Raw genomic sequence first — 27,455 nt, 5'->3', positions numbered from 1 at the left:
ACTGGGTGAGCCAATAACATGAGGCATATATGTGCAGCCACCAATCAGCAGCTCTTGAGCCTACCTAGGTATCCCTTTCAACAAAAGATACCAAGAGAACAAAACAAATTAGATAATAGAAGTAAATTGGAAAGCCGTTTAAAACCCCATGCTCAATCTGAATCATGAAAGAAAAAATTGGAGTTTCTTGTCCCTTTAATCCTGAGTGATGGATAAGCAAAATATGTTATTAGTTGTTTTACTACACTATGTATCATGTGACCTGTTGCCCAAAGTTGAGAAAATGGACAATGAGCAAAGCAAGAAACACTCACCTATGTACCCAGTATTTATAATAAACAGGTAAGACGCCATTGGGTCCATCCTTCTGAAATATATTAATAAGCTTTTCTAAAGAAGTCACAGTTCTGGCAATCAGGTTATCTACTCTCAGAGGTTCAATGCTGGTATGATTCTCCTCGTTGTGTTCCATGATGAGATCGTTGATACAAATTGTTGGGTTGCTATTACTGACATTGAATCCACAGCCTGGAAGGAAGTAATTCAGGTTATTAGTCTTGTGAAAATATACTTAGCCCAGGAAGTTAAAGCTAAAATCTTGTAGGTTATAAAACTCAAAGCTTTCATCAGTGAGACAAATTCCTTTAAGTATTCCTATTCAGCTGGTTACAAGAATTACAGCAATTTTCTTCATTGGAAAGAAACAATTTTCTAGAGATAGAGGGTAACACATCAGTATATTAACATCTGAATGGTAGAAAAAAATGTTCCCCTTGACATTTTGTTTTCTGGCATTTGAATATTTCAACGTTCAAATGTAACTTTCAAATGTTAAAAGGTTAACATTTATATATTTGAATATGCAAGTGTAACATTCTAATATTACATTTGAGTATAGGTTCCCAAAGCCTTACAATGAAGCCAATGAAAAACAATGTTCCAATTTTTAATATGGCAATATTACATTGGATAATTGGATGTTAACAGGGATTTTATTTTATTTGCTACAAAATACCAATAGATTCTGCATAGGTGCTTAGGGTTAGGTGGTAGAAAATGTGTACCATTAAAAGCTTGATAGATTTAGATATCATACTTTTTTATTCCCCCAGCATCCTCTAAGTGACATTTTCATTTGCCAAATTCGTTTAAACCTTTCCATATGAATTAGACCAAACTGATTAAAAGAAACCACCTAGAAACTAAGGTTATTTTTCAATTATTATTTGATCAAATTAAAAATAATAATACAATTGCATACCAATTAGAATATTGAAAGTATTTCCCATTAGTGTGGAATTTACTAAGACGCCCCCAAGTTTCATTAAATCACTGTAGTAGATATCATTCGGCCATTTCACTCTTAAGTCGATGTCCTGAAAAATAATTCATGAAAAACATCAGTGTATTATTTCTAATATTTGGTTCTGTAACAAGACTTTTTTTGTAAGCTAATCAGAGATTTGAAGAAGACTAGATTGGTGGCTCTACAGAATCTGTTGGTGCTCTACAAATTATTATTATGTATGCTCTAAATATACGTTATAAGACACAAATACTGTTCACTTGTCTCTGTTAAATTTTTATATAGAACCGAATATTGGAACTCTGTATAATTTCCTCTCAAATTGGGACGCTTTTCAAACTGGGCACACAAGCATGAAAAGATTGGACAGTTAAGATCCAATGAAAATGTCCGTGGGACTCAAAATAGGACGGCAATGACACACCTTTCTTTTCTTTTGTGATTGGTTCAGCAAGCCATGTGATAATACCGGACCTGAGACGGAACTTGCCAATTGTTACTACCTGATTGAGGACTGGGAAATTTACATTCATATTGGCTAGTTTTCAATTCCTGTTACTTCGGATTGGTACTTTTTGTTTATAACCAGTAAACTTTATAACAAACTTATTTTATTTATTTTAATAACATTTTACAATTAATAAGTTACCATTTCTGGTTCTAAACAAATTGAGAATTTGGAATATTTTGAAATTTATTGTGAGTCCTTTTCCGGTAAACCGGAAATTGGAACATATGCAATCTGTATATAAGTCTGAAATGTTAGTCACAGCACAGCAACTGTTCATTTGTTTTTACCTGCTCTTGAAAAAGACGTTTTATCGTTTAAATGCGTTGAGCTACATTAAAGCTTTACTGGATTTCGTTTTTAATGGAGTAAGTTACTACTCGTTTTATATACAGAGTATTTTACCACTTCACCAACAGAACATTCCTGCTTTTAGCCACAGTTTGGATGTGCTTCGGGAACGGACGTTGCTTTTACAGCCGGGCCGAATATACAGATTATATGGAGCGAGTATATTGCACTCTTATTACTGAATATTTACAATCACATCAAGCATTTCTCCTTTACCATCAGAGATCTGCATAAGCCAGATAAGGAGTCAGACAAGAATCCTATAAGACCTGTGCCATCTATATTACACTACACTCTACAAATAACTGATAATAATATTTCTCAACTCCAGTTTTTAGGTATCACTTACTTTTACTGGCTAGATGGGCACCTGTGGTTTAATCATAATGACTGAGAGAAAGATGAGTCCAAGCAGTGAAAGTGCTTAAGACACTTAAAGGGACATTATACACTCTGATATTTCTTTGCATAAATGTTTTGTAGATGATCCATTTATAAAGCCCATACAGATTTTTTTTTTAATGTATAGTTTTGCTTATTTTTAAATAACATTGCTCTGATTTTCAGACTCCTAACCAAGCCCCAAAGTTTTAGAAGAATACCAAGGTATACCTACTCCAGCTTGTTTCTGTTTAAAGAGTCTTTTCATATGCAAAGGAAGGGGGAGGGGGGGTTTCTGTTATTTCCCACTTAAAGTGGGTGTTCTAGCTACCTTTTTAACAGAGTTAAACTGGGAGCTTCTAAGTAAATTTTTAAACTGTTTTATTTTGGATTTTTATATCAGTATCCGTGCAAATTATTCTTTATAGTAGTGTCTATTACATGCAGTTATATGAAAATTGGTGTATACTTTCCCTTTCAGTGCAATTTTCAACAACTTTCCAATTTACTTTTATTATCTAATTAGCGTTGTTCTCTTGGTATCCTTTGTTGAAAATAATACCTAGGTAGAATCAGAAGCAGGAATGAACTATTGGAAGGTAGTTTCTGATTGGTGACTTTATATATATGTTTCGTAATTTCCTCACCCAATATGTTCAGCTATCTCCCAGCAGTAAATTGTTGTTCTATCAGACTCATGAATGATCATTTTTGGGTTTCATGTCTTTAAATAATGTTGTGTCCTATTAGGGAAACCGAAAAGAAGTATGTAATGAGCGCAGGGTGGGGCCACCAAACTCCTATTAGGGAAACACTTGACAAGACATAAATATGATTAGGCTTTTTTTGGGGGGGAGTCCCTTTGTTGCTCCCTGGTTTTGTTGCATAATTCTTGTCACCTGGTCTTATCTGTTGACAATAATGCTAGGCTAACCAGGAATTTGGTTTTAAGAATCCTCTGTTTTTCTTCGTTCACTGTAATAATGAGCTTTTCTGTTTTTTAGCAAACTATCATTAAGAATGATTCTGGAAATGTCTTATGTGATCATTTTGTAGTTTAGATTTTGCCTAATTTAGGAGTTCTAACCTGATAGTTCTAGAATTATTGGGGGCTTTATGCTTCAAATGTGGTTAATTTCTTTGAAATGTTTATTGTTTGTATTGCTATTACTAAGTACTAATTATTTTCAAATATTTTTAATAAAGCAATTTTGTTTATTAATTAGGTCTTGGTTTAATTGATAGACATATCACAATTAAAAGTTTGTGTTAGTAAAGTGCACATATTACACTGTTACATAGTTGGTAACCACTGTCTTTATGTATTAAACTTCTTAGCATTTACAGAATTATACATGGGTTCTATAATAATTATTGTGTCCTAACACACAATATAGGTTGTGGGTACACACTACAAGTTCTTTAAAGATAAAAAAAAATGAGCATTACATATTAGAGGCTTCTTCTTTACTTAAAGGGACATAATACACATATGCTAAATCACTACTAACTGTAAAAAGCTGACAGGAAAATATCAGCTGAGCATCTCTATGTAAAAAAGGAAGATATTTTACCTCACAATCTCCTCAGCTCAGCAGAGTAAATTCTGTGTTAAAAGTTATACTCAGCTGCTGCCCAGCTGCAGGTAAAAAAAAAATAAAAAAAATGAAGAAATGAACAGCAGCCAATCAGCATCAACAGTGCTGAGGTCATGAACTCTTTTACTGTGATCTCATGAGATTTTACTTAACGCTCATGAGATTTTATAGTAAACTTCCTTAAACTGAATAGGGAAATAACATGAGTGTGCACATAAGCTCACTCCCTTAGCTGTCCCAGGACAGACATAGTGATTTGCTGCTTAGAAGTCCTTTACAATGGGATGTGGCTACTGAGGAACTTTTCAGGTAACATATCTTTCTTTTTTACATAGAGATGTTGAGGTGATATTTTCTAGTCAGCTTTTTACAGCTATGCTGCATCACTTTTAAGTGTTTCAACATTTGGGTATCATGGCCCTTTAAGACTTAAAAAATCAAAATGTCTTTTATTGGGCCAATGAAAATGTTCCAACTAGATAAAAACCAATGTGATATTTTTAGCACCTAAAGTTATTATTGACTTTCTGCAGAATGTTTGAAGACTACCACACAAATGTAGAAGATCTCCTAAATAGGCAGTTACTAAAAGCTCACTGTATTCAAGAAATGCTGCTATGGTTATAAATTACAGAAAGGTTCAATGTACTACAGTGCAAATCTAAAAATGTGACTATTGATATGGGACAACATGCTCTGCTTTACTTACACACATATTGTTATTTTAAAGAGCTATATATAGATATACTTTGCCATACATTTCTATATACAACTTTAGTGGCTTTTTTAATTACGTCACATTGAAGGAACATTGTACTTACATTTTTTCCCTTTAAGTTCCCAATGGTACATTTACCTTCTGGAGTGTATTTAACTGATTGCAAACAGCTCATTTATCTTTACTTTGTTATTTGAAATAACTGTGTTTACCTGTTTAAACCAACATCTACGCTAGAAATAAGAATATAGATGTATTCTCAGTATAAAAGCTATATGAACAGGAGACAGAAGCAATAAATAACATCCCAGTGGGGGTAGAAGAGATTTGTTTTGTCTGAAATAGATGGTTGTGCTCATTGAACCCTCACCCATAATTAGCATTTCAATATCTAACTATTAGACTGTGTGTTTAGACAGAGAACATGAGCAGGTCTGCTTTCCCTGCAATCTCAGCCCATTTATATGGGCATTTCCATGAGAACAACAGGTGATGGGTTTATTGTATTCTTTCAAATACAAAAATAAACATGAAGGAAACATTTCCTATACATTGAATAATCTGCAATAGGCATAACAAGTAGCATTGTCTTTTTATTGTGCACTTGTACTGCATTTAATAGTCTATTAAGGGGAAATAAATGTTATATAGAAGTATCCCTTTAACACATTTGTTAAAGGGCCATTATACACTCATTTTTTCTTTGCATAAATGTTTTGTAGATGATCTATTTATAAAGCCCATAAAGTTTTTTTTTTTTTTTAAATGTATAATTTTGCTTATTTTTAAAGAACATTGCTCTGATTTTCAGACTCCTAACCAAGCCCCAAAGTTTTATGTGAATACCATCAGCTACCTTCTCCAGCTTGCTCCTGTTTGTGTAAAGGGTCTTTTCATATGCAAAAGAAGGGGAGGGGGAGTGTCTTATTTCCCACTTGCAGTGGGCTTTCCAGCTGCCTTTTCAACAGATCTAAACTGACAGCTTCTAAGTACGTTTTTAAACCATTTTATACTGGATTTTTATATCAGTTTCTGTGCATCTTATTCTTTATAGTAGTGTCTATAACATGCAGTTATATGAAAATGAGTGTATACTGTCCCTTTAAGTAATTCTGCCCCCTTGTTTGCCTTTGAGCAAGACTGCCTCATGTAATTAAAATGCAGACAATTCTCTGGAGTTTTTATCTTCACTAATGTTTATGCCATTATATGCAACTCAATAACAAAGGTCACTAGTGATTCTACTGCTTTGAATAAAATACAAACTGGTGAATGGTTATCTGGGGATCTGTTAGATGCGAGTAATCAACAAGTATTGTTTGTGCATTACTGTGCAGCTGATACGCAGTCTGTTGTATCACATAACACTGTAATATAATAGTACACACTTTGATACCTCTTATAAAACATGCACACAACAAGCATTGGACAAAGTATGTCTTGTGCTTGCTATGTTAAAGGGGCCTTCAACTGCTGAGTAAAGCTACAGCAACACTGGGCCTATTCTAAATTATTTGCCAGTCTAGACGTGGTTTTTATGCCAACACTCGCAGGGGCAGCGATTCTAGAATTCTATTTAAAAAAAGGGGGCTGTCCCTGTGAGGGGTGAGATGTCTCGCATAGAAAAAATGAGAGCTCTCCGCTATGTAAAAGTTTGCAATAGAGGACAAAGCACCTGGGTAGTGCTTGCTGATTGGTGACCTTAGGAAGCCACCAATCAGAAAGCGCTAACCAGGGTGTGAACCAAAATGGGCTGGCTCCTAAGCTTACATTCTTGCTTTTTCAAATAAAGATACCAAGAGAACAAAGAAAATTGAGAATAGGAGTAAATTAGAAAGTTGCTTAAAATTGCATGCTCTATCTGAATCATGGGGAAAAAAATTGAGTTTAGTGTCCCTTTAAAGAAACTCACCAGCCCAGAGACCTTTACAGAATCAGGCCCATGGTTACTACTCACATGCTAACATTTGTTTTTCTCCTGTACCTGCAGCTCTCTTTAAAGTTGTTCTCTGATTTTAACCCATTACATAAGCCATTTGGTAAAGCTCTACCTCTTATACTGGGTGCTGCCATCTTGTATTCTGTGACAAGCGCAGCGCAGTTTCAAAGATCAGTGATGTCACTGGCTTTCTGACGCCTTGCAGTTTGAGTTTAACTTGCACAATAGAAAGCAGAAGCTTTACATTTTTGAAGCTTTTATTCAAAGCTTAAAAGTTACATAACAAATTTTAAAAAAGTCCCGCAGGAATAATTTAGAGAAATGAAACCATTGTAAAAATGGACAGCTCTGTGTATGGTGCACTCTAGTACGTGATACGGCGTGTCAAGCACACAATAATATCACTGTGAATGTGCACATCTTCAAAGAATACTTCAATTCCAAGATGGCGGCACCCAGTGTGAAGATTCAGAGCTTCAATAACCAGCACTTCTGAAGGGTTAAAATAAGAGAATACTTTTGAAGAGAAATTCAGGCACAGTGGGAAAAACAATAGCATGGAGAATAGCAACCATGTTATTGTAGTTGTGACCAGCAATTTCATGTCCCTAAAGGGACATAAAACAAGTTGGGATAGAGACAAAATATAATATGTACTTTAATTACTTTGCCTGCAAATTTATACTGCAGTGCCTCACCATTAACCCTTTATTTTTAGTTTCTGAATTGTAAAGCTATAACTCCCCCCACACATTTCCTTCTATGGCTGTATCTATATCTATTGTTGTTTTGGTAGAAGGCAAAAGTGAATAGGGATTATCTGCTGGAGCATGCCTAGAAGCTGTGAACTCAGTTAAAATACAATGCCTGTGTCTAAACACTGATAAGAGGTTGGGCACAGTGCTTCAGACAGCATGGCTTTGTGACTAATTTTGCTTATTTTTGAAAAATATTTTTAAATACTTGCCAGCAATTTTTAAACATTTTTTTTGCAAACTATTTTTACTTAAAGGGACACTAGACCTAAAACTTTTCTTTCATGATTCAGATAGAGCATGCAATTTTAAGCAAATTTCTAATTTCTTCCTATTATCAATTTTTCTTCGCTCTCTTGCTTTCTTTATTTGAAAAAGAAGGCATCTAAGCTAAGGAGCCAGCCAATTTTTGGTTCACAAACTGGACAGCACTTGTTTATTGGTGCTGTCCAATCAGCAAGGACAACCCAGGTTGTGAACCAAAAATGGGCCGGCTTCTAAACTTACATTCTTGCTTTTCAAATAAAGATAGCAAGCGAATGAAGAAAAATTGATACTAGGAGTAAATTAGAAAGTTGCTTAAAATTGCATGCTCTATCTGAATCATGAAAGAAAAAATGTGGGTTCAGTGTCCCTTTAATTAGCCCTTTTAGGATATGCACAGATCTCCACATGTTTTATGGCACTTTAAATAGCTACATTTAAAGGGACAAACAATTTTACATATAGAACAGCCTTTAAAAAACTATGCTAGGGTTGCCAGAATAAATTACTTAAATTTGTAAAATTGTTGACGTTACTGCTTCCTCATGGACTTTAAAATGTGCAATATCGCCTTTGTCAAATCTAGCATTACTAAATTTCTTTTAATAATTGTGCTTAAAATAGTATTTTAAATGTGTTTAAAGTTTTATACAGACTTTTATGCCATTTCATGTTTAAATAACGGCTTATCATAATTTAATAATAATATTTTTCCATTTAAATTTGAATTAAATTTGTATCATGTATGCAATATCTGTGTTTTAATGTAAAAAATTAACAAAAGGTATATACGGTATTTTTTTAAAATTTGCATTAAATTTGGAAAATGTATGTTACTGAATTAAACATGCTAATTACTACAACTGATTAGTTGTTTTTGTTTTTTGTTAAAACAACAAACCTTATGTGTAAATAACACCAGGAAACTACTACATACAGCAAGGAGTGGGCCTTCCTTTTACAGTAAAGCACAAACAAAAATACATCAAATAAATATTTGAAAACTATAAAAGCAATCTCTGCATGAAAATATAAGCATGGTTGTTAAAACTGGTTAAATCCCTCTTCTCCTGTCAGCATTAAAAAGGTGAAATAACCTTATTTTCCCTTTGCCAATTTATTGAGTGTATAAGTATTGTGGCATTCATCAAAGCACATTCATCTGCTAACATTTCATTGAGCGCTCCCCATGGTTCAGTCTTAGATATGTGCCTCAGATGGCTTAGAAAGATTTAAAGCAAAAATGTTTGAGGTTTGGGAACACCAGCAGGAGGTAGCACTTGACGTGCTGGGTTACCAGGCTGTGCGTACAGGTAATAGATTGAAAACTAAGAAATTGCCCATGACAGAGCTGCCACTTCATCTTTCTTCTCAAGATACATTATCTGAGGGACCCTTACGCTACTGATAAATATATGCAAGGCGTACTTATTTGATAAAACACATTTGTAACTGCAAGGCAGACGAAGTATATAAAGTCATAGTGTAAATGTGCGGAAGTCATTGGTTTTATGTAATATGGAAAACATATGCTTTAGCTAAGTACTACTGTAGCCCAGCAAAGGTTTATGACTTGCATATATTAGGTCGGGCTAGTAGTAAAATCTAGAGCTTCGAGGTGCAGAAGAGAATAAAACATTATTTTTTAGTTTTTTTTCTTAAAACCAATGCTATGCATTCAGGACTTCTTCAGTGCACAAACAGGAAGAAAAACATAACCAACAAGTTCAGATGTTGTGTCAGACTTGACACAAATTTAGTTTAGTGAAAAAATATATATATTTTTGAGAGATTTTCAGTACACTAAAATGTGCACGTGTTTCTGGTGTAATTAATGAATTAGTATTAATGTTTAATTCAGAGCATCTCGACCTGTGATGATAATATTGTGGATAATATTGTGGATTTCTATTTTTTTGTGAGATACATATGCAATTTTAGAAGAATTTAAATTTTGAGATCATAAACTCGGATAAAATAAAGCACAAAAATGTAAACAAATATAAAACAACACGTGGCGCATATTCATAGCAACATTTACCTTCTGTTCACCTTTACAAAGCATTACAATTAAAGGGATATACGTTATAAGTAATAAAACATTTTTGTGATATATGTTTGTAATTTATTTTGCCCCTTTTTCATGTAGTTTAGCTGTAAAAATTGAGGATTTTCTGATTCTCAAAATTTAAAAAGTACAATGCAGACTTTGCAGCTAATCCTGCTACATATTTTGCCCTAATTGGTTTTAAAAGTTAAGAACTACCGTGCAATGTACTATGTAATAACAATATGACCATGGGTAATCTTGTTGTCTGCAGATTCAGTCCCATTTTCACTCCTCCAAATGAGGCAAGTGGTAGGGTGTAGTTTGGCTGATATGACATTCTATAGCAAGACAACAAAATGTCTTGTAATTAGAAGGGGTTTGCTGTCCCTTTAAGGATTGGATATCCATGTTTTCTGACAAAATTAGAGGTTAAGGGGGGGGTTGCATCATTCAGTACACTGTGTAAAAATGTAGAATTAAATGATCTAACCATAAAATATTATTTATTTTCTAGCATAGAACATTCTGATATCAGAAAATGCAGTGAGAAATAGGTTTGGATGCCTAACATGGCAGAAAAAAGTGAGTACTTGTGCTTTGGTATACAAACTGCCCCACATTAAACAATGCCAGGACTGTCAGGTAGTCTCTATTGCTATGGGGGTCTCCTCTCTTTCAATTTAAAGGGATATGAAAGTCAAAATTCAACTTTCATGTTTCAAAATAGAGCATGCAATTTTAAAGGGACATTAAACAGTAAATAAATGCTAGACTTAATGATGTATTCAAAGCAAAGATTAACCTCAGAATAGTATGTAGCTGTATTTTTACTACTATGGGCTAGATGACGAGTGGTGTGCTAACTGTAGCGTGCAAGCGATAAGGGGTATTTTGCAGCGCTTTGCTCTCAACGGAAATAGTGCGCGTACTATGAGTTGAAAGTAAACACGCTTGTTTCAGTGTAATTGAATTAAACACGCGTCGGGTTAGTGCAACTTTAGAGCTCTGGTTAACATTTAAGCAAGACAAAAAAGTTGCACAAAAACATCAAAAACGCATTTAAAGGTACAGTTACACTCATAATAACAATGTTTACATTTTTTTTTTTTAAATATTGCGTTAAAAAGTTATAAGGACTCAAAGATATAAGGTCTCAGGCAAAGGGCTTTAACATAGAGATACATACATGTCTAAATATGTAAATGTATGTATGTTTATACGTGTGTACATTTGTATTTATGTATTATTTGTGTATGTATTTATGTGTGTATATATGTATTTATTGACATATATACACATAAATACATATGTATTCATATACACACACATATATAAATGCATTGGAGCCCTTTGCAGTCAAGTAGCTGAAAACATGAAGAATCATATTTATGAAATATTCTTATTTAATTAAGTGTAACTATGTATGTACTGTAAATATTTTGCATTCCAATGTTCTTCACATAGAGGAATCTGTTCTAAGTATTTGAAATAGATAGTCATATTATATATCTATACCTATCTATTATATATATATATATATATATATATATATATATATATATATATATATATATACAGGGAGTGCAGAATTATTAGGCAAGCTGTATTTTTGAGGATTCATTTTATTATTGAACAACAACCATGTTCTCAATGAACCCAAAAAACTCATTAATATCAAAGCTGAATAGTTTTGGAAGTAGTTTTTAGTTTGTTTTTAGTTATAGCTATTTTAGGGGGATATCTGTGTGAGCAGGTGACTATTACTGTGCATAATTATTAGGCAACTTAACAAAAAACAAATATATACCCATTTCAATTATTTATTTTTACCAGTGAAACCAATATAACATCTCAACATTCACAAATATACATTTCTGACATTCATAAACAAAACAAAAACAAATCAGTGACGAATATAGCCACCTTTCTTTGCAAGGACACTCAAAAGCCTGCCATCCATGGATTCTGTCAGTGTTTTGATCTGTTCACCATCAACATTGCATGCAGCAGCAACCACAGCCTCCCAGACACTGTTCAGAGAGGTGTACTGTTTTCCCTCCTTGTAAATCTCACATTTGATGATGGACCACAGGTTCTCAATGGGGTTCAGATCAGGTGAACAAGGAGGCCATGTCATTAGATTTTCTTCTTTTATACCCTTTCTTGCCAGCCACGCTGTGGAGTACTTGGACGCGTGTGATGGAGCATTGTCCTGCATGAAAATCATGTTTTTCTTGAAGGATGCAGACTTCTTCCTGTACCACTGCTTGAAGAAGGTGTCTTCCAGAAACTGGCAGTAGGACTGGGAGTTGAGCTTGACTCCATCCTCAACCCGAAAAGGCCCCACAAGCTCATCTTTGATGATACCAGCCCAAACCAGTACTCCACCTCCACCTTGCTGGCGTCTGAGTCGGACTGGAGCTCTCTGCCCTTTACCAATCCAGCCACGGGCCCATCCATCTGGCCCATCAAGACTCACTCTCATTTCATCAGTCCATAAAACCTTAGAAAAATCAGTCTTGAGATATTTCTTGGCCCAGTCTTGACGTTTCAGCTTGTGTGTCTTGTTCAGTGGTGGTCGTCTTTCAGCCTTCCTTACCTTGGCCATGTCTCTGAGTATTGCACACCTTGTGCTTTTGGGCACTCCAGTGATGTTGCAGCTCTGAAATATGGCCAAACTGGTGGCAAGTGGCATCTTGACCTTGCACGCTTGACTTTTCTCAGTTCATGGGCAGTTATTTTGCGCCTTGGTTTTTCCACACGCTTCTTGCGACCCTGTTGACTATTTTGAATGAAACGCTTGATTGTTCGATGATCACGCTTCAGAAGCTTTGCAATTTTAAGAGTGCTGCATCCCTCTGCAAGATATCTCACTATTTTTGACTTTTCTGAGCCTGTCAAGTCCTTCTTTTGACCCATTTTGCCAAAGGAAAGGAAGTTGCCTAATAATTATGCACACCTGATATAGGGTGTTGATGTCATTAGACCACACCCCTTCTCATTACAGAGATGCAAATCACCTAATATGCTTAATTGGTAGTAGGCTTTCGAGCCTATACAGCTTGGAGTAAGACAACATGCATAAAGAGGATGATGTGGTCAAAATACTCATTTGCCTAATAATTCTGCACTCCCTGTATATATATATATATATATATATATATATATATATATATATATATATATATATATATATATATATATATATATATATATATAATAAAGTCAAAGAAAAAAGAGACCACTATTGTCCAGCACTAGGCTATTACAAAAATATATATGGGGTCCCCTAGAGGAGAATGGGGATACTAAGGGAGGCTAGTAGGCAGAAAAAGACAAAGCCATCTTAAAATTATAAGATTCAACAAAATGTATTAATTATTGGCAACATCATAACAATATGGGCAATATCAACTGCAAATTGACAAGTCCTACAACAATGTCCATCATAGCATACTAAATTATGGATAACACTTGTTGAGCAACTTAGGATAATGCAGTTCATCAAACTATCTTCCAGAGTGTTGCAAAGAACAGAATTCATTAATCAAGTTGAACTTCTTCCCCTGACTTTCATCACAGAGGATATATTTATATTGTGGGATTGTGTTGGTAATCCACTAATATGCATGTGTATGCACTGAATCAATTCTGCAAACATCATTACTTTGTATTGTATAGTAAACAGTCTGTCACACCCTCTGACTAACAGACCACAGGTTTATTTAATTAAGCGCTTCACAGAGGTGGTAGTATATATATGTAGTTAGCGTATATTCATGTACAGCTTGTGCAAAAATGCAAATAGCGTATATAAAATTGCAGGCAAATGAAGATATAAGTAGCGTGTGTTAGTATGCAGCAAGTGAAACAAGCATATTGAGCTTCAATCCGCAAAAAGTCATGCATGCAAAGCAATCTCTTAAAGGGACAGTCAAAACCAGAATTTTTGTTGTTTTAAAAGATAGATAATCCCTTAATTACCAATTCCCCAGTTTTGCATAACCAACACAGTTATAATTATACACGTTTTACCTCTTTAATTACCTTGTATCTAAGCCTCAACAGACTGCCCCCTTATTTCAGTTCTTTTGACAGACTTGCATTTTAGCCAATCAGAGCTGTCTCCATGGTAAATTCACGTGCATGAGCTCAATGTTATCTATATGAAACACGTGAACTAATGTCCTCTAGTGGTGAAAAACTATCAAAATGCATTTAGATTAGAGGCGGCCTTCAAGGTCTAAGAAATTAGCATATGAACCTCCTAGGTTTAGCTTTCAACTAAGAATACCAAGAGAACAAAGCACAATTGGTGATAAAAGTAAATTGGAAAGTTATTTAAAATTACATGCCCTATCTGAAACATGAAAGTTTTTTTTGGACTTGACTGTCCCTTTAACACCCTCTGGCTCACAGGTTACATAAATCAATCTTTGTTATAACCGCTTTACAGAGGCCTCGGCGTGTGTATTGCAAAACGACGATAGGATTACCTGCTCTGAAGTGGACATGAACAGATGCTACATTTCCGCTGCAGTATCACCTGTAGTGGTAGTCCCCAAACACATTGAACATTCATAGTTCTTTCAAGCTCTGGTTGATAGGTAGTTAGAAGGCACTTAAGTGCACAGCACGCCTTCACTCATTCGCCCCAATTTAGCAGAGTAGCAATCTGTTGCCAATTTTGTTTTAAAGTGAAGGTAAACTTTGATGAATGAAAGCCCGTTTTTTAAAAATACTATTAAAAACAGGGGCACTTTCATTCATCAAAGTTTAGAAGGCAGCCGTTTTGATTAAAAACTAACCTTTATTTTTTTCACAGCCAGAGCAGCTTCCCCCACCCGGAGATCCTCTTTTCACACGTCATCAATGACTATTCCAGCTTCCTCCACGTCCACGTCATTGATGACGTGTGAAGAGAGGATCTCCGGGTGGGGGAAGCTGCTCTAGCTGTGCAAAGAAGAGAGGTAAGTTTTTAATCAAAACGACTGCTTTGTAAACTTTGATGAATGAAAGTGCCCCTGTTTTTAATAGTATTTTTAAAAAATGGGCTTTCATTCATCAAAGTTTACCTTCACTTTAAATACTTTGAGTAATGCACATACCCATTGGTTTTATAATATTGGTTTTAATAAAAGATTGCTGAATCTTATGGAAGCCTGAGCTTTATTGGATCACTCCCTGGCACACCTGGGCCTCTACATCCTCTTGAGGATCAGTTCTCTGGGAAACTGTGAGATCCCAGCTTGCCTCACTTAGCACAATTGGTGCTGCTCATTTTGGGAGTATATTTCTATTACAAGATATGCTATTGTTGGTCTAACTCGCAGTATTACACTAGGAGACGCCCTCTTTTGTTATCTTCATTCGCAGATATTCTGGATTTTCTGTTTTTTATGGAGAGGAGCTGCCGAGACTACAGATACTGACCCACTGTTGGAGTATAATCCTACGAATACAGAAGACTACATTGGGATATTTCTGTACAGTGATACCCATTAAGGATTCAGATAAAACTTTTTAGAAATTGTCAATTGTACATTGTGATTATTGGCTAATTTTGGTGCTTATATGTAAATCTGCAGATCTAGTCATTACATATACCATCATATTTGTGTACATATATTTTTAGTAGATTGGATCACCCGAGCGCCCCCTAGAGTTGGACATGTGAGTGTCATCAACAGGTTTTTATATTCGAATTCAAATGTTAGAACGAATGTTATTGTATACATTTGATTTACATAATCAAATGTTGATAAGAATGAATATTCTTAAAAATTCTATAATTGAATGCTATTTACAGTTTTCGAATGTAACATTCGATTTAACAAATACTATTCAGAAGTTCAATAGTTCATGTGGTAGGGAATTTAGTAAAATGATACATAATAGATACAAATCTATCAATTCAAATATTTCTATTTCCAATATGGCATAATTCAAATATTACATTTAAAGAAAGCATTAAAAATACTATTACAAATATATAAATTAAAAAAAAAATTATTCGAATATTGAATAATTTGAATCAAATTATAAGAAAATTTGAATAGAATATTACATTTAAAGAACGCATTAGAAATACTATTACATTAAACGAATGTTAGAATGTTGTACAAACTTTAGAAATTCGAAACAAATGAGTCTTGTGATAACATGGGTGGCTGACCTCAAATACTGACCCAAATGACAGAATACTTCCAGTGCATGCCCAAAATAAACTACAGTGAGCTCCACAGTATTAGATCATTACAATAACAATGAAACTCCGCTGTGCATTCTTCTGGGCAATAGTAATTTAATGTAGAAAGGAAAGTGGTATTGTATTGCGGAGTTTAAAGGTGTGAGTTAAAAAAGGACAAAGAAAATGTGAGATTGAAAAAAGAATTGATCAAGTAGATGGGATGTAGTATAATAAAAAGGAATATGTGAAATGATCTCCCCCTCAATAAATAGAATGAGCCGAGGTGGAGATTGGATACAAATGCGTCATTGCAAGTGCAGAGAGAGGATGACTACATAGAAGTATGATTTCTTTTTTCTATAAAATAATGTATGGGGACATAGACGTAGAGGGCAATATTGTGACAAACAAAGAGAAACTGAGATTAATTTGATGTAATTTGTTTAAGGATAAAGCTGCACTGTAAAAGGAGAGCATAACCTTGTTTTGGAGGAAATTAGCACTGCAATAAGAATTCCTCTATTGCTGCTATTAGGTGTGTGTACAGTTTGAGGAAAAAGAAAAGGTAAGTGAGCTACAATTAGGGCCAAATTATCTAGAGTGTAGTGTAGTTATGTTTACTAATTTGTCTGAAGGTTGTTACAGGAAGAAGATGCAAGATAATGGCAAGTATGGGTAAATATGAGGCAAAGTTTTAAAAATCATCTAGTCCCATCTCTCTGGTAAATGTTAATACAAAAATATACCATCTGTTTGGACTGTAGCTGTGTCTAAATGTATTCTTCAGTATTTTTCAACTTTTAAAAAATAAATAAATACTGAACCAACTTACTCAAATTTGCAGTTTGCAGTTACTGCTATAGGAAAACTACTAAATTTCAGTCATATTCATTACTGAAATCAAAGTGATTAGCAATTAAAAATGAATCTTACAATGCAATTTTTAATAGGAGAATTTATTGTTGCCCTCATTTCTATCAGACTAACTTTCTCTTTGTCTAAGCTATACCCTTCAAAATCCTGCAAACTATTCCTACAAGTCTAGATGTTTAAACCATTTGCTACTCTAATAGCATTTTGAACATTCTTCACTTTATAAATAATGGAACGTGAGGTTAATAAAGCCTGAAATCTGGGCTTAATATACTTTTGCCAAAAAATGATAAATTGTAAAGAGAAACCTCATATCCGGGTATGGATCTCACTGCTTCCACCACAGCCAGGGCCATAAGGTGTTGCACAAAAGCAATCCTCTGACCCAAGTTAGATAACAATGGTATAGAGACATGCAGTGTGACTAATGCACAACCTTTAGGGCTGAGCCAGACATTCCCACCACGACCTGCAAAAATACAAAATATTATATCATTTGATCTATCACACATTAAGGTTGATAGTAAGAGACACAAAACTCTAGACATAAATATTTTATAGAAAGTATACAGAGAATGGCTGGATTAGAATATGACAAAAAATGTTTGTAAAACTTTTAAACAAAGGCGACTTATTGGTGAAAACATTTGAAAGCTACCAGGAGACTAAGGTCTCATTGTCAGTCTCATACAATGTATTCATCACTAAAAACTATTAATTAAAGGGTCACTAAAGTCGAAATTAAAGTTTCATGATTCAGATATTGGGGCCGATTTATTAAAGTGCGGACGGACATGATACGATGTAGCATATCATGTCCGCCACACATCGCAAATTTATCATTGCACAAGCAGTTCTTGTGAGCCGCTTGTGCAATGCCGCCCCCTGCAGATTCGCGGTGGTGTCAATCTGCCCAATCGTATAGGATTGGGCGGATTGATGTCTGTAGCCTCAGAACAGGCGGACAAGTTATGGAGCAGCGGTCTTTAGACCGCTGCTTTATAACTGATGTTTCCGGTGAGCCTGAAGGCTTGCGTGGAAACAGGGGCATTAAGCTCCATTCGGAGCTTGATAATTCGGCCTCAAAGAGTGTTTCTCAAATCCAGTACTCAAGTACCGTTAACAGGCCAGATTTTCATGATATCTTAACTACAGCGTAGGTGAAATAATCAGCTGAGAGCAGGTTAGTAACCATGGTTACTGATCAGTTGATCCTTTCACCTGTGCTCTTGTTCAGATAACACTGTGATAAAGCAGGCACTTTAAAAGCTTCCCAATATACTTCCATTATCAAAATGTGCACATTCTTTGTATATGCACACTTTCTGAGGCTCCAGCTCCTACTGAGCATGTGCAAAGTGTACAGGATATACATACATGCATTTTGTGATTGGCTGATGGCTGTCACATGATGAAGTAAGCGCTATTTTATTCTCATTATATTGTGTATTCATCAATTATTAAATTCTACTGTATTTAGTGGTCCTTTAAGATGGAGTTTTATCAACAATATTTACCTGATCTGTTTCCACTGTTACATTTCTGTCCACTTTATATATGAACTACGCAATGCAGGCATTTATCAATCATCACAGGAACCTGAAAACCAGGGACTTGGTTACAGAGTCTATGGGTATATGACTGGGATACTGTAAGCCAGGCATGGGCAAGAGGTAGATCGCGGTCTACCAGTGGACCGTGAGTGAATTTTGAGGTGACCGCCTAGAAGATTTTAAAAGTCGGCATAATAAGAGAAACATTTCTCACACATCTAGATTAAGAGTGAAGCCAGGCTGAGATGCTGCTCGGTTTCCCTGTGTCAGGGTGCCAGGAATCAGACAGAGACAAGAAGTGCAAAAATAATCACACCTTTATTAATAGCAAAAAATAATAAAAAGTCCACAAGTCAAATAACAAGCCAGGAGTCAAAACCAGAGCTGGTAGTCAGACGAGCCGAGTCAGGAGCCAAAGCGAATAGTCAGACGAGCCGGAATCAGGAACAAGGAAAACAGCAGAGTCAGGAACAAACCAGGCATCAGGAACCAGAAAGGACGTCAGGCAGCCAGGTAAAACACAGAAACTCTCACAAACAGGTCTGAGACAACGCAAAGGTAAAGCATACTGAACAGAGGCCTTTTAAATAATAAGTGATGACATCACAATTCTGAGACTGCATCCTGTCTCACATGGATGATGCACACCAGTCTGGCCATAAAAGGAAGTGTAGGAAATGAGCAGCATCCCCCACAATGCATCATAGTCAGGAAGAGAGGTAAGTAAAATGGCTGCCAGCAGCACATGGCAAACAACAGGGAAAAAACCCTGACACCCTGGGTTTGGCAGTTCAAGGTCCTGCTCTGTCTGATATTCTGCTGCTACTTTTTAGTTTTGTTCCCCGTTACTTGTCACCAGGCTTTGCTGGGTGAATGGTCTGGTGTTGCTTTTTTCCCCAGGGTCTGTTACTCCCCTCAGGTTCTTTTACTTACTCTGTACCAGGCTTTGATGCTGCTCTGCGATACTTTCTCTGACACACTATTTGCTATACTTTGTGCTAGTTTCTGCAAATTGTGCAGGTCAGTGCTGTTGCTGCTATACCAGTCTCTGGTTGCTGTGTAAGGGGGTACAGAGCCTGAAGGTCCTGCCGCTGTCACTGTCCCAACTATTTACAGTAGTCTTCAGCTAGTAGCGGACGGATGGAGAGCAGCGAACAGGACCTGCCCCCTAAACAACCTGACATTGCGTCCAGCCAATAAAACATAATTTATGCTTACCTGATAAATTCCTTTCTTCTGTTGTGTGATCAGTCCACGGGTCATCATTACTTCTGGGATATAACTCCTCCCCAACAGGAAATGCAAGAGGATTCACCCAGCAGAGCTGCATATAGCTCCTCCCCTCTACGTCAGTCCCAGTCATTCGACCAAGAATCAACGAGAAAGGAGTAACCAAGGGTGAAGTGGTGACTGGAGTATAATTGAAAAGATATTTACCTGCCTTAAAAACAGGGCGGGCCGTGGACTGATCACACAACAGAAGAAAGGAATTTATCAGGTAAGCATAAATTATGTTTTCTTCTGTTATGTGTGATCAGTCCACGGGTCATCATTACTTCTGGGATACCAATACCAAAGCAAAAGTACACGGATGACGGGAGGGAAAGGCAGGCTCATTATACAGAAGGAACCACTGCCTGAAGAACCTTTCTCCCAAAAATAGCCTCCGAAGAAGCAAAAGTGTCAAATTTGTAAAATTTGGAAAAAGTATGAAGTGAAGACCAAGTTGCAGCCTTGCAAATCTGTTCAACAGAGGCCTCATTCTTAAAGGCCCAAGTGGAAGCCACAGCTCTAGTGGAGTGAGCTGTAATTCTTTCAGGAGGCTGCTGTCCAGCAGTCTCATAGGCTAAACGTATTATGCTACGAAGCCAAAAAGAGAGAGAGGTAGCAGAAGCTTTTTGACCTCTCCTCTGTCCAGAGTAAACGACAAACAAGGAAGAAGTTTGGCGAAAATCTTTAGTTGCCTGCAAGTAGAACTTGAGGGCACGAACTACATCCAGATTGTGTAAAAGACGTTCCTTCTTTGAAGAAGGATTTGGACACAAGGATGGGACAACAATCTCTTGATTGATGTTCCTGTTAGTGACTACCTTAGGTAAGAACCCAGGTTTAGTACGCAGAACTACCTTGTCTGAGTGAAAAATCAGATAAGGGGAATCACAATGTAAGGCTGATAACTCAGAGACTCTTCGAGCCGAGGAAATAGCCATTAAAAACAGAACTTTCCAAGATAACATTTTTATATCAATGGAATGAAGGGGTTCAAACGGAACACCCTGTAAAACGTTAAGAACTAAGTTTAAACTCCATGGTGGAGCAACAGCTTTAAACACAGGCTTGATCCTAGCTAAAGCCTGACAAAAGGACTGGACGTCTGGATTTTCTGACAGACGTCTGTGTAACAAGATGGACAGAGCTGAAATCTGTCCCTTTAATGAACTAGCTGATAAACCCTTTTCTAAACCTTATTGTAGAAAAAGACAGTATCCTAGCGATCCTAACCTCACTCCAGGAGTAACCTTTGGATTCGCACCAGTATAGGTATTTCCGCCATATTTTATGGTAAATCCTTCTGGTAACAGGCTTCCTAGCCTGAATTAGGGTATCAATAACCGACTCAGAAAAACCACGTTTTGATAAAATCAAGCGTTCAATTTCCAAGCAGTCAGCTTCAGAGAAGTTAGATTTTGATGTTTGAATGGACCCTGTATCAGAAGGTCCTGTCTTAGAGGTAGAGACCAAGGCGGACAGGATGACATGTCCACTAGATCTGCATACCAAGTCCTGCGTGGCCATGCAGGTGCTATTAGAATTACTGATGCTCTCTCCTGTTTGATTTTGGCAATCAATCGAGGAAGCAGCGGGAAGGGTGGAAACACATAAGCCATCCTGAAGTTCCAAGGTGCTGTCAAAGCATCTATCAGAACTGCTCCCGGATCCCTGGATCTGGACCCGTAGCGAGGAAGTTTGGCGTTCTGGCGAGACGCCATGAGATCTATCTCTGGTTTGCCCCAACGTCGAAGTATTTGGGCAAAGACCTCCGGATGAAGTTCCCACTCCCCCGGATGAAAAGTCTGGCGACTCAAGAAATCCGCCTCCCAGTTCTCCACTCCCGGGATGTGGATTGCTGACAGGTGGCAAGAGTGAGACTCTGCCCAGCGAATTATCTTTGATATTTCCATCATTGCTAGGGAGCTTCTTGTCCCTCCCTGATGGTTGATGTAAGCTACAGTCGTGATGTTGTCCGACTGAAACCTGATGAACCCCCGAGTTGTTAACTGGGGCCAAGCCAGAAGGGCATTGAGAACTGCTCTCAATTCCAGAATGTTTATTGGAAGGAGACTCTCCTCCTGATTCCATAGTCCCTGAGCCTTCAGAGAATTCCAGACAGCGCCCCAACCTAGTAGGCTGGCGTCTGTTGTTACAATTGTCCAGTCTGGCCTGCTGAATGGCATCCCCCTGGACAGGTGTGGCCGATAAAGCCACCATAGAAGAGAATTTCTGGTCTCTTGATTCAGATTCAGAGTAGGGGACAAATCTGAGTAATCCCCATTCCACTGACTTAGCATGCATAATTGCAGCGGTCTGAGGTGTAGGCGTGCAAAAGGTACTATGTCCATTGCCGCTACCATTAAGCCGATCACCTCCATGCATTGAGCTACTGACGGGTGTTGAATGGAATGAAGGACGCGGCATGCATTTTGAAGCTTTGTTAACCTGTCTTCTGTCAGGTAAATCTTCATTTCTACAGAATCTATAAGAGTCCCCAAGAATGGAACTCTTGTGAGAGGAAAGAGAGAACTCTTCTTTTCGTTCACTTTCCATCCATGCGACCTTAGAAATGCCAGAACTAACTCTGTATGAGACTTGGCAGTTTGAAAGCTTGAAGCTTGAATTAGAATGTCGTCTAGGTACGGAGCTACCGAAATCCCTCGCGGTCTTAGTACCGCTAGAAGGGCACCCAGAACCTTTGTGAAGATTCTTGGAGCCGTAGCCAATCCGAATGGAAGAGCTACAAACTGGTAGTGCCTGTCTAAGAAGGCAAACCTTAGATACCGGTGATGATCTTTGTGGATCGGTATGTGAAGGTAAGCATCCTTTAAATCCACTGTGGTCATGTACTGACCCTCTTGGATCATGGGTAAGATTGTCCGAATAGTTTCCATTTTGAACGATGGAACTCTTAGGAATTTGTTTAGAGTCTTTAAATCTAAGATTGGCCTGAAAGTTCCCTCTTTTTTGGGAACCACAAACAGGTTTGAGTAGAACCCTTGTCCTTGTTCCGACCGCGGAACCGGATGGATCACTCCCATTAATAACAGATCTTGTACGCAGCGTAGAAACGCTTCTTTCTTTATCTGGTTTGTTGACAACCTTGACAGATGAAATCTCCCTCTTGGGGGAGATAATTTGAAGTCTAGAAGGTATCCCTGCGATATGATCTCTAGAGCCCAGGGATCCTGAACATCTCTTGCCCAGGCCTGGGCGAAGAGAGAGAGTCTGCCCCCCACTAGATCCGGTCCCGGATCGGGGGCTCTCGGTTTATGCTGTCTTTGGGGCAGCAGCAGGTTTCCTGGCCTGCTTGCTCTTGTTCCAGGACTGGTTAGGCTTCCAGCCTTGCCTGTAACGAGCAACAGCTCCTTCCTGTTTTGGTGCAGTGGAGGTTGATGCTGCTCCTGTTTTAAAGTTCCGAAAGGGACGAAAATTAGACTGTCTAGCCTTAGCTTTGGCTTTGTCTTGAGGTAGGGCGTGGCCCTTACCTCCTGTAATGTCAGCGATAATCTCTTTCAAACCGGGCCCAAATAAAGACTGCCCCTTGAAAGGTATATTAAGTAATTTGGACTTAGAAGTAACATCAGCTGACCAGGATTTTAGCCACAGCGCCCTACGTGCCTGTATGGCGAATCCTGAGTTCTTAGCCGTAAGTTTGGTTAAATGTACTACGGCCTCCGAAATGAAGGAATTAGCTAGTTTAAGGACTCTAAGCCTGTCCGTAATGTCGTCTAGCGTAGATGAACTAAGGTTCTCTTCAAGCGACTCAATCCAAAATGCTGCCGCAGCCGTAATCGGCGCGATACATGCAAGGGGTTGTAATATAAAACCTTGTTGAACAAACATTTTCTTAAGGTAACCCTCTAATTTTTTATCCATTGGATCTGAGAAAGCACAGCTATCCTCCACCGGGATAGTGGTACGCTTAGCTAAAGTAGAAACTGCTCCCTCCACCTTGGGGACCGTTTGCCATAAGTCCCGAGTGGTGGCGTCTATTGGAAACATCTTTCTAAATATTGGAGGGGGTGAGAACGGCACACCGGGTCTATCCCACTCCTTAGTAACAATTTCAGTTAGTCTCTTAGGTATAGGAAAAACGTCAGTACTCGCCGGTACCGCAAAGTATTTATCCAACCTACACAGTTTCTCTGGTATTGCAACGGTGTTACAATCGTTGAGAGCTGCTAAGACCTCCCCTAGTAATACACGGAGGTTCTCCAATTTAAATTTAAAATTTGAAATATCTGAGTCCAATCTGTTTGGATCAGAACCGTCACCCACAGAATGAAGCTCTCCGTCCTCATGCTCTGCAAGCTGTGACGCAGTATCAGACATGGCCCTAGCATTGTCAGCGCACTCTGTTCTCACCCCAGAGTGATCACACTTGCCTCTTAGTTCTGGTAATTTAGACAAAACTTCAGTCATAACAGTAGCCATATCTTGTAATGTTATCTGTAATGGCCGCCCAGATGTACTAGGCGCCAAAATATCACGCACCTCCCGGGCGGGAGATGCAGGTACTGCCGCGTGAGGCGAGTTAGTCGGCATAACTCTCCCCTCGCTGTTTGGTGAAATTTGTTCACATTGTACAGATTGACTTTTATTTAAAGTAGCATCAATACAGTTAGTACATAAATTTCTATTGGGCTCCACCTTGGCATTGGAACAAATGACACAGATATCTTCCTCTGAGTCAGACATGTTTAACACACTAGCAAAAACTTACAACTTGGTTATAATCTTTTTTAGCAAAAAACGTACTGTGCCTCAAAGAGGTACTAACGATTAAATGACAGTTGAAATAGTGAACTGAAAAACAGTTATAGCATCAAACTTTAAAACAACAAAACTTTTAGCAAAGGTTTGTTCCCATTAGTAAAATAACAATAATTAAATTTGACATAAAAAATACAAAGCAACGTTTTTATTCACAGTCACTATAAGAATTCTCACAGCTCTGCTGAGAGAATTTACCTCCCTTCAAAGAAGTTTGAAGACCCCTGAGATCTATCAGAGATGAACCGGATCATGCAGGAAAAATAAAAGTAACTGACTGGTATTTTTTGATGCGTAGCAAAGAGCGCCAAAAACGGCCCCTCCCTCTCCCACACAGCAGTGAAGAGAAACGAAACTGTCACAATTAAAGCAAAAAAACTGCCAAGTGGAAAATAATGCCCAAATATTTATTCACACAGTACCTCAGCAATGTAAACGATTCTACATTCCAGCAAAAACGTTTAACATGATAAATAGTTATTAAAAAGGATTAGTGACCTTTAACAGAGTAGTTCCGGTGAAATACCATCCCCAGAATACTGAAGTGTATACATACATGTCATTTTAACGGTATGGCAGGATTTTCTCATCAATTCCATTCAGAAAATAAAAACTGCTACATACCTCAATGCAGATTCCTCTGCCCGCTGTCCCCTGATCTGAAGCCTTTACCTCCCTCAGATGGCCGAGAACAGCAATATGATCTTAACTACTCCGGTTAAAATCATAGTAAAAAACTCTGACAGATTCTTCCTCAAACTCTGCCAGAGAAGTAATAACACGCTCCGGTGCTATTTTAAAATAACAAACTTTTGATTGAAGTCATAAAAACTAAGTATAATCACCATAGTCCTCTCACACATCCTATCTAGTCGTTGGGTGCAAGAGAATGACTGGGACTGACGTAGAGGGGAGGAGCTATATGCAGCTCTGCTGGGTGAATCCTCTTGCATTTCCTGTTGGGGAGGAGTTATATCCCAGAAGTAATGATGACCCGTGGACTGATCACACATAACAGAAGAAAATTACTTTGTAGAATGAGTCTGTCTATGATTGGCTGAGAATAGTTTATGGTCATCATTGTACCTGAGCTGTGGGGTGCCCATGTGTTCCAGGCTTGACTACTCCGCTAGCCCTAGACTAAAGTCGTCTTGATTGTGAGACTACTTATTCATACGCATGCATGGTACACAGATAAGGTTGCTTGATGACCCCAGCGTCACATAAAGAGAGAGCTCTTGCAGTTAGTAAAGAGTGCGGCTGATTTTTAAAGCTGTATTATTTATGGCAAAAATAAAAATTTCCGCCAGCAGGTCCTATTTGAGGCCAAAATACAATTTTCAGCCAGCAGGTCCTATTTGTGCCAAAAATACAATTTTCAGCCAGCAACTGGTGTTTTTTTTTTTTGTTAGGTGACCACGTCACTTGGAATAAAATTAGAGGTAGCCCTTGCCTTGCAAAAGTCTGCCCACCCCTGCTGTAAGTAGTTGTGAGATAAGGGAAGCAATTACATCATACTGAACAGAGGGTTTAACAAAAGAAAGCAAAACACACACACCTAATTAAGGGGTTAATTAAGGGATTGATCTCAATCTTTCATAATGTTGACGTAATATGCCATTTTCATTGATTATTGGCAGCACTTTTTATACGATTGGTTTGATGAAAAATTATGTACCCCATAATGGTATACTGAAAGTTACAGCACTGTGTAATATTTTGGCGCTTTATAAATAAACAATAATAATAATTACTTCCGTGCTACTATTTACTAAGTATGACAAAGTAAATTACAACAAAACGTAAATTGATTTGAATTTTATATTGAGCATTTTGCTATTTGATGATATTTTTGCAAACTATAATTATTTTCTAAAACTTCTTGGTCTGCTGAAAAAATGTACCTCACAGAAAAAAAGTTGAAATTTACGTGTACATGCAACAAGGGCCAAACAGCTAAAAACAGCCCCAGCACAGGTGTGTGAAAATTGCTCAGCAGCAAAGCGGTTAAGTATACAATTATTTGTATAGGGGCATGAAATTCAAAATACATTTTTAAGGATTTAGGTAGGGAATGCAATTTTAAGAGACTTTCCAATTTTATTTTATCACCAAATTTGCTATGTTCTCTTTTTTGACAACCTTTCTATGGGCAAATTTGAAGAACAGTGTGTGTGTGTATATATATATATATATATATATATATATATAATTCTAAATGGAGAGGAAACCTAGTGTTCTATGGCTGTTACATTGACGATCTACTATTCATTAGGGAGGGCTCGATTGAAGAAGTGACTGTTTTTGTACAAATAATAACCAAATGGGTCTTACATTCTCATCCAGTATACAGCATGAACAAATCTAATTTCTAGATTTGGTATTGGCATGGGAAACAGTTGATAATTTACATTTTTTTTTACATATTTTAAGTCAGTAGACAGTAACAACTTTCTACATTTTTCAAGTAATCATTTAAAGAGTTGGAAAGTGAATATACCATATAGCCAATTCTGAAGAATTTGTAGGAACTGCAGGTCCATTGAAATGTTTAATATACAATCTAGGGTTTTGGAAGAAATATTCAAAGAGAAAGGCTATCCATTCCCTTTGATTGAGAATAGTTGAGAAAGAGCAAACAAATTGACAGATCCTTATTTTAAAGCCCAAAAAGAAAGATGGTGAGGGGATAAACAATATGGATGATCAACCACTTTTTGTTACCCAGTTTAATTCTAGCTCTAGGGCTATCAAGAAGACTCTTACCAGACATTGTCCTATCCAATTAAAAGATCCAATACTCAAGAAAACCTTAGTGGTTAAACCTACTGCAGTCTTTAAAAGAGCACCCACTTTAAAACGCTAGCATCAAGTAACATAGTGATATCTAAAAGAAACAGATGATCACTAACATGTAAGTC

The 27,455-nt window shown here is 37.3% G+C and overlaps 1 protein-coding gene across 1 annotated transcript in view; it reads right to left on the bottom strand.

The window, feature by feature from the left end:
• HLCS (holocarboxylase synthetase) overlaps window positions 1–27,455 on the bottom strand; it is a 507,705-nt gene that overhangs the window by 21,516 nt on the left and 458,734 nt on the right. Inside the window, exons 9-11 of the mRNA XM_053705942.1 lie at window positions 17,242–17,402; window positions 1,262–1,376; window positions 315–528 (exon numbers count right to left, since the gene is read on the bottom strand). Coding sequence (XP_053561917.1) covers window positions 315–528; window positions 1,262–1,376; window positions 17,242–17,402 — 490 coding nt within the window. The remainder of the gene's footprint in view (window positions 1–314; window positions 529–1,261; window positions 1,377–17,241; window positions 17,403–27,455) is intronic.

Source organism: Bombina bombina, chromosome 3, assembly GCF_027579735.1.
Source record: "Bombina bombina isolate aBomBom1 chromosome 3, aBomBom1.pri, whole genome shotgun sequence".
Taxonomy (NCBI): domain Eukaryota; kingdom Metazoa; phylum Chordata; class Amphibia; order Anura; family Bombinatoridae; genus Bombina; species Bombina bombina.
Note: the sequence above shows the minus strand (reverse complement) of the source record. Positions and strands in the feature narration are given on the sequence as shown.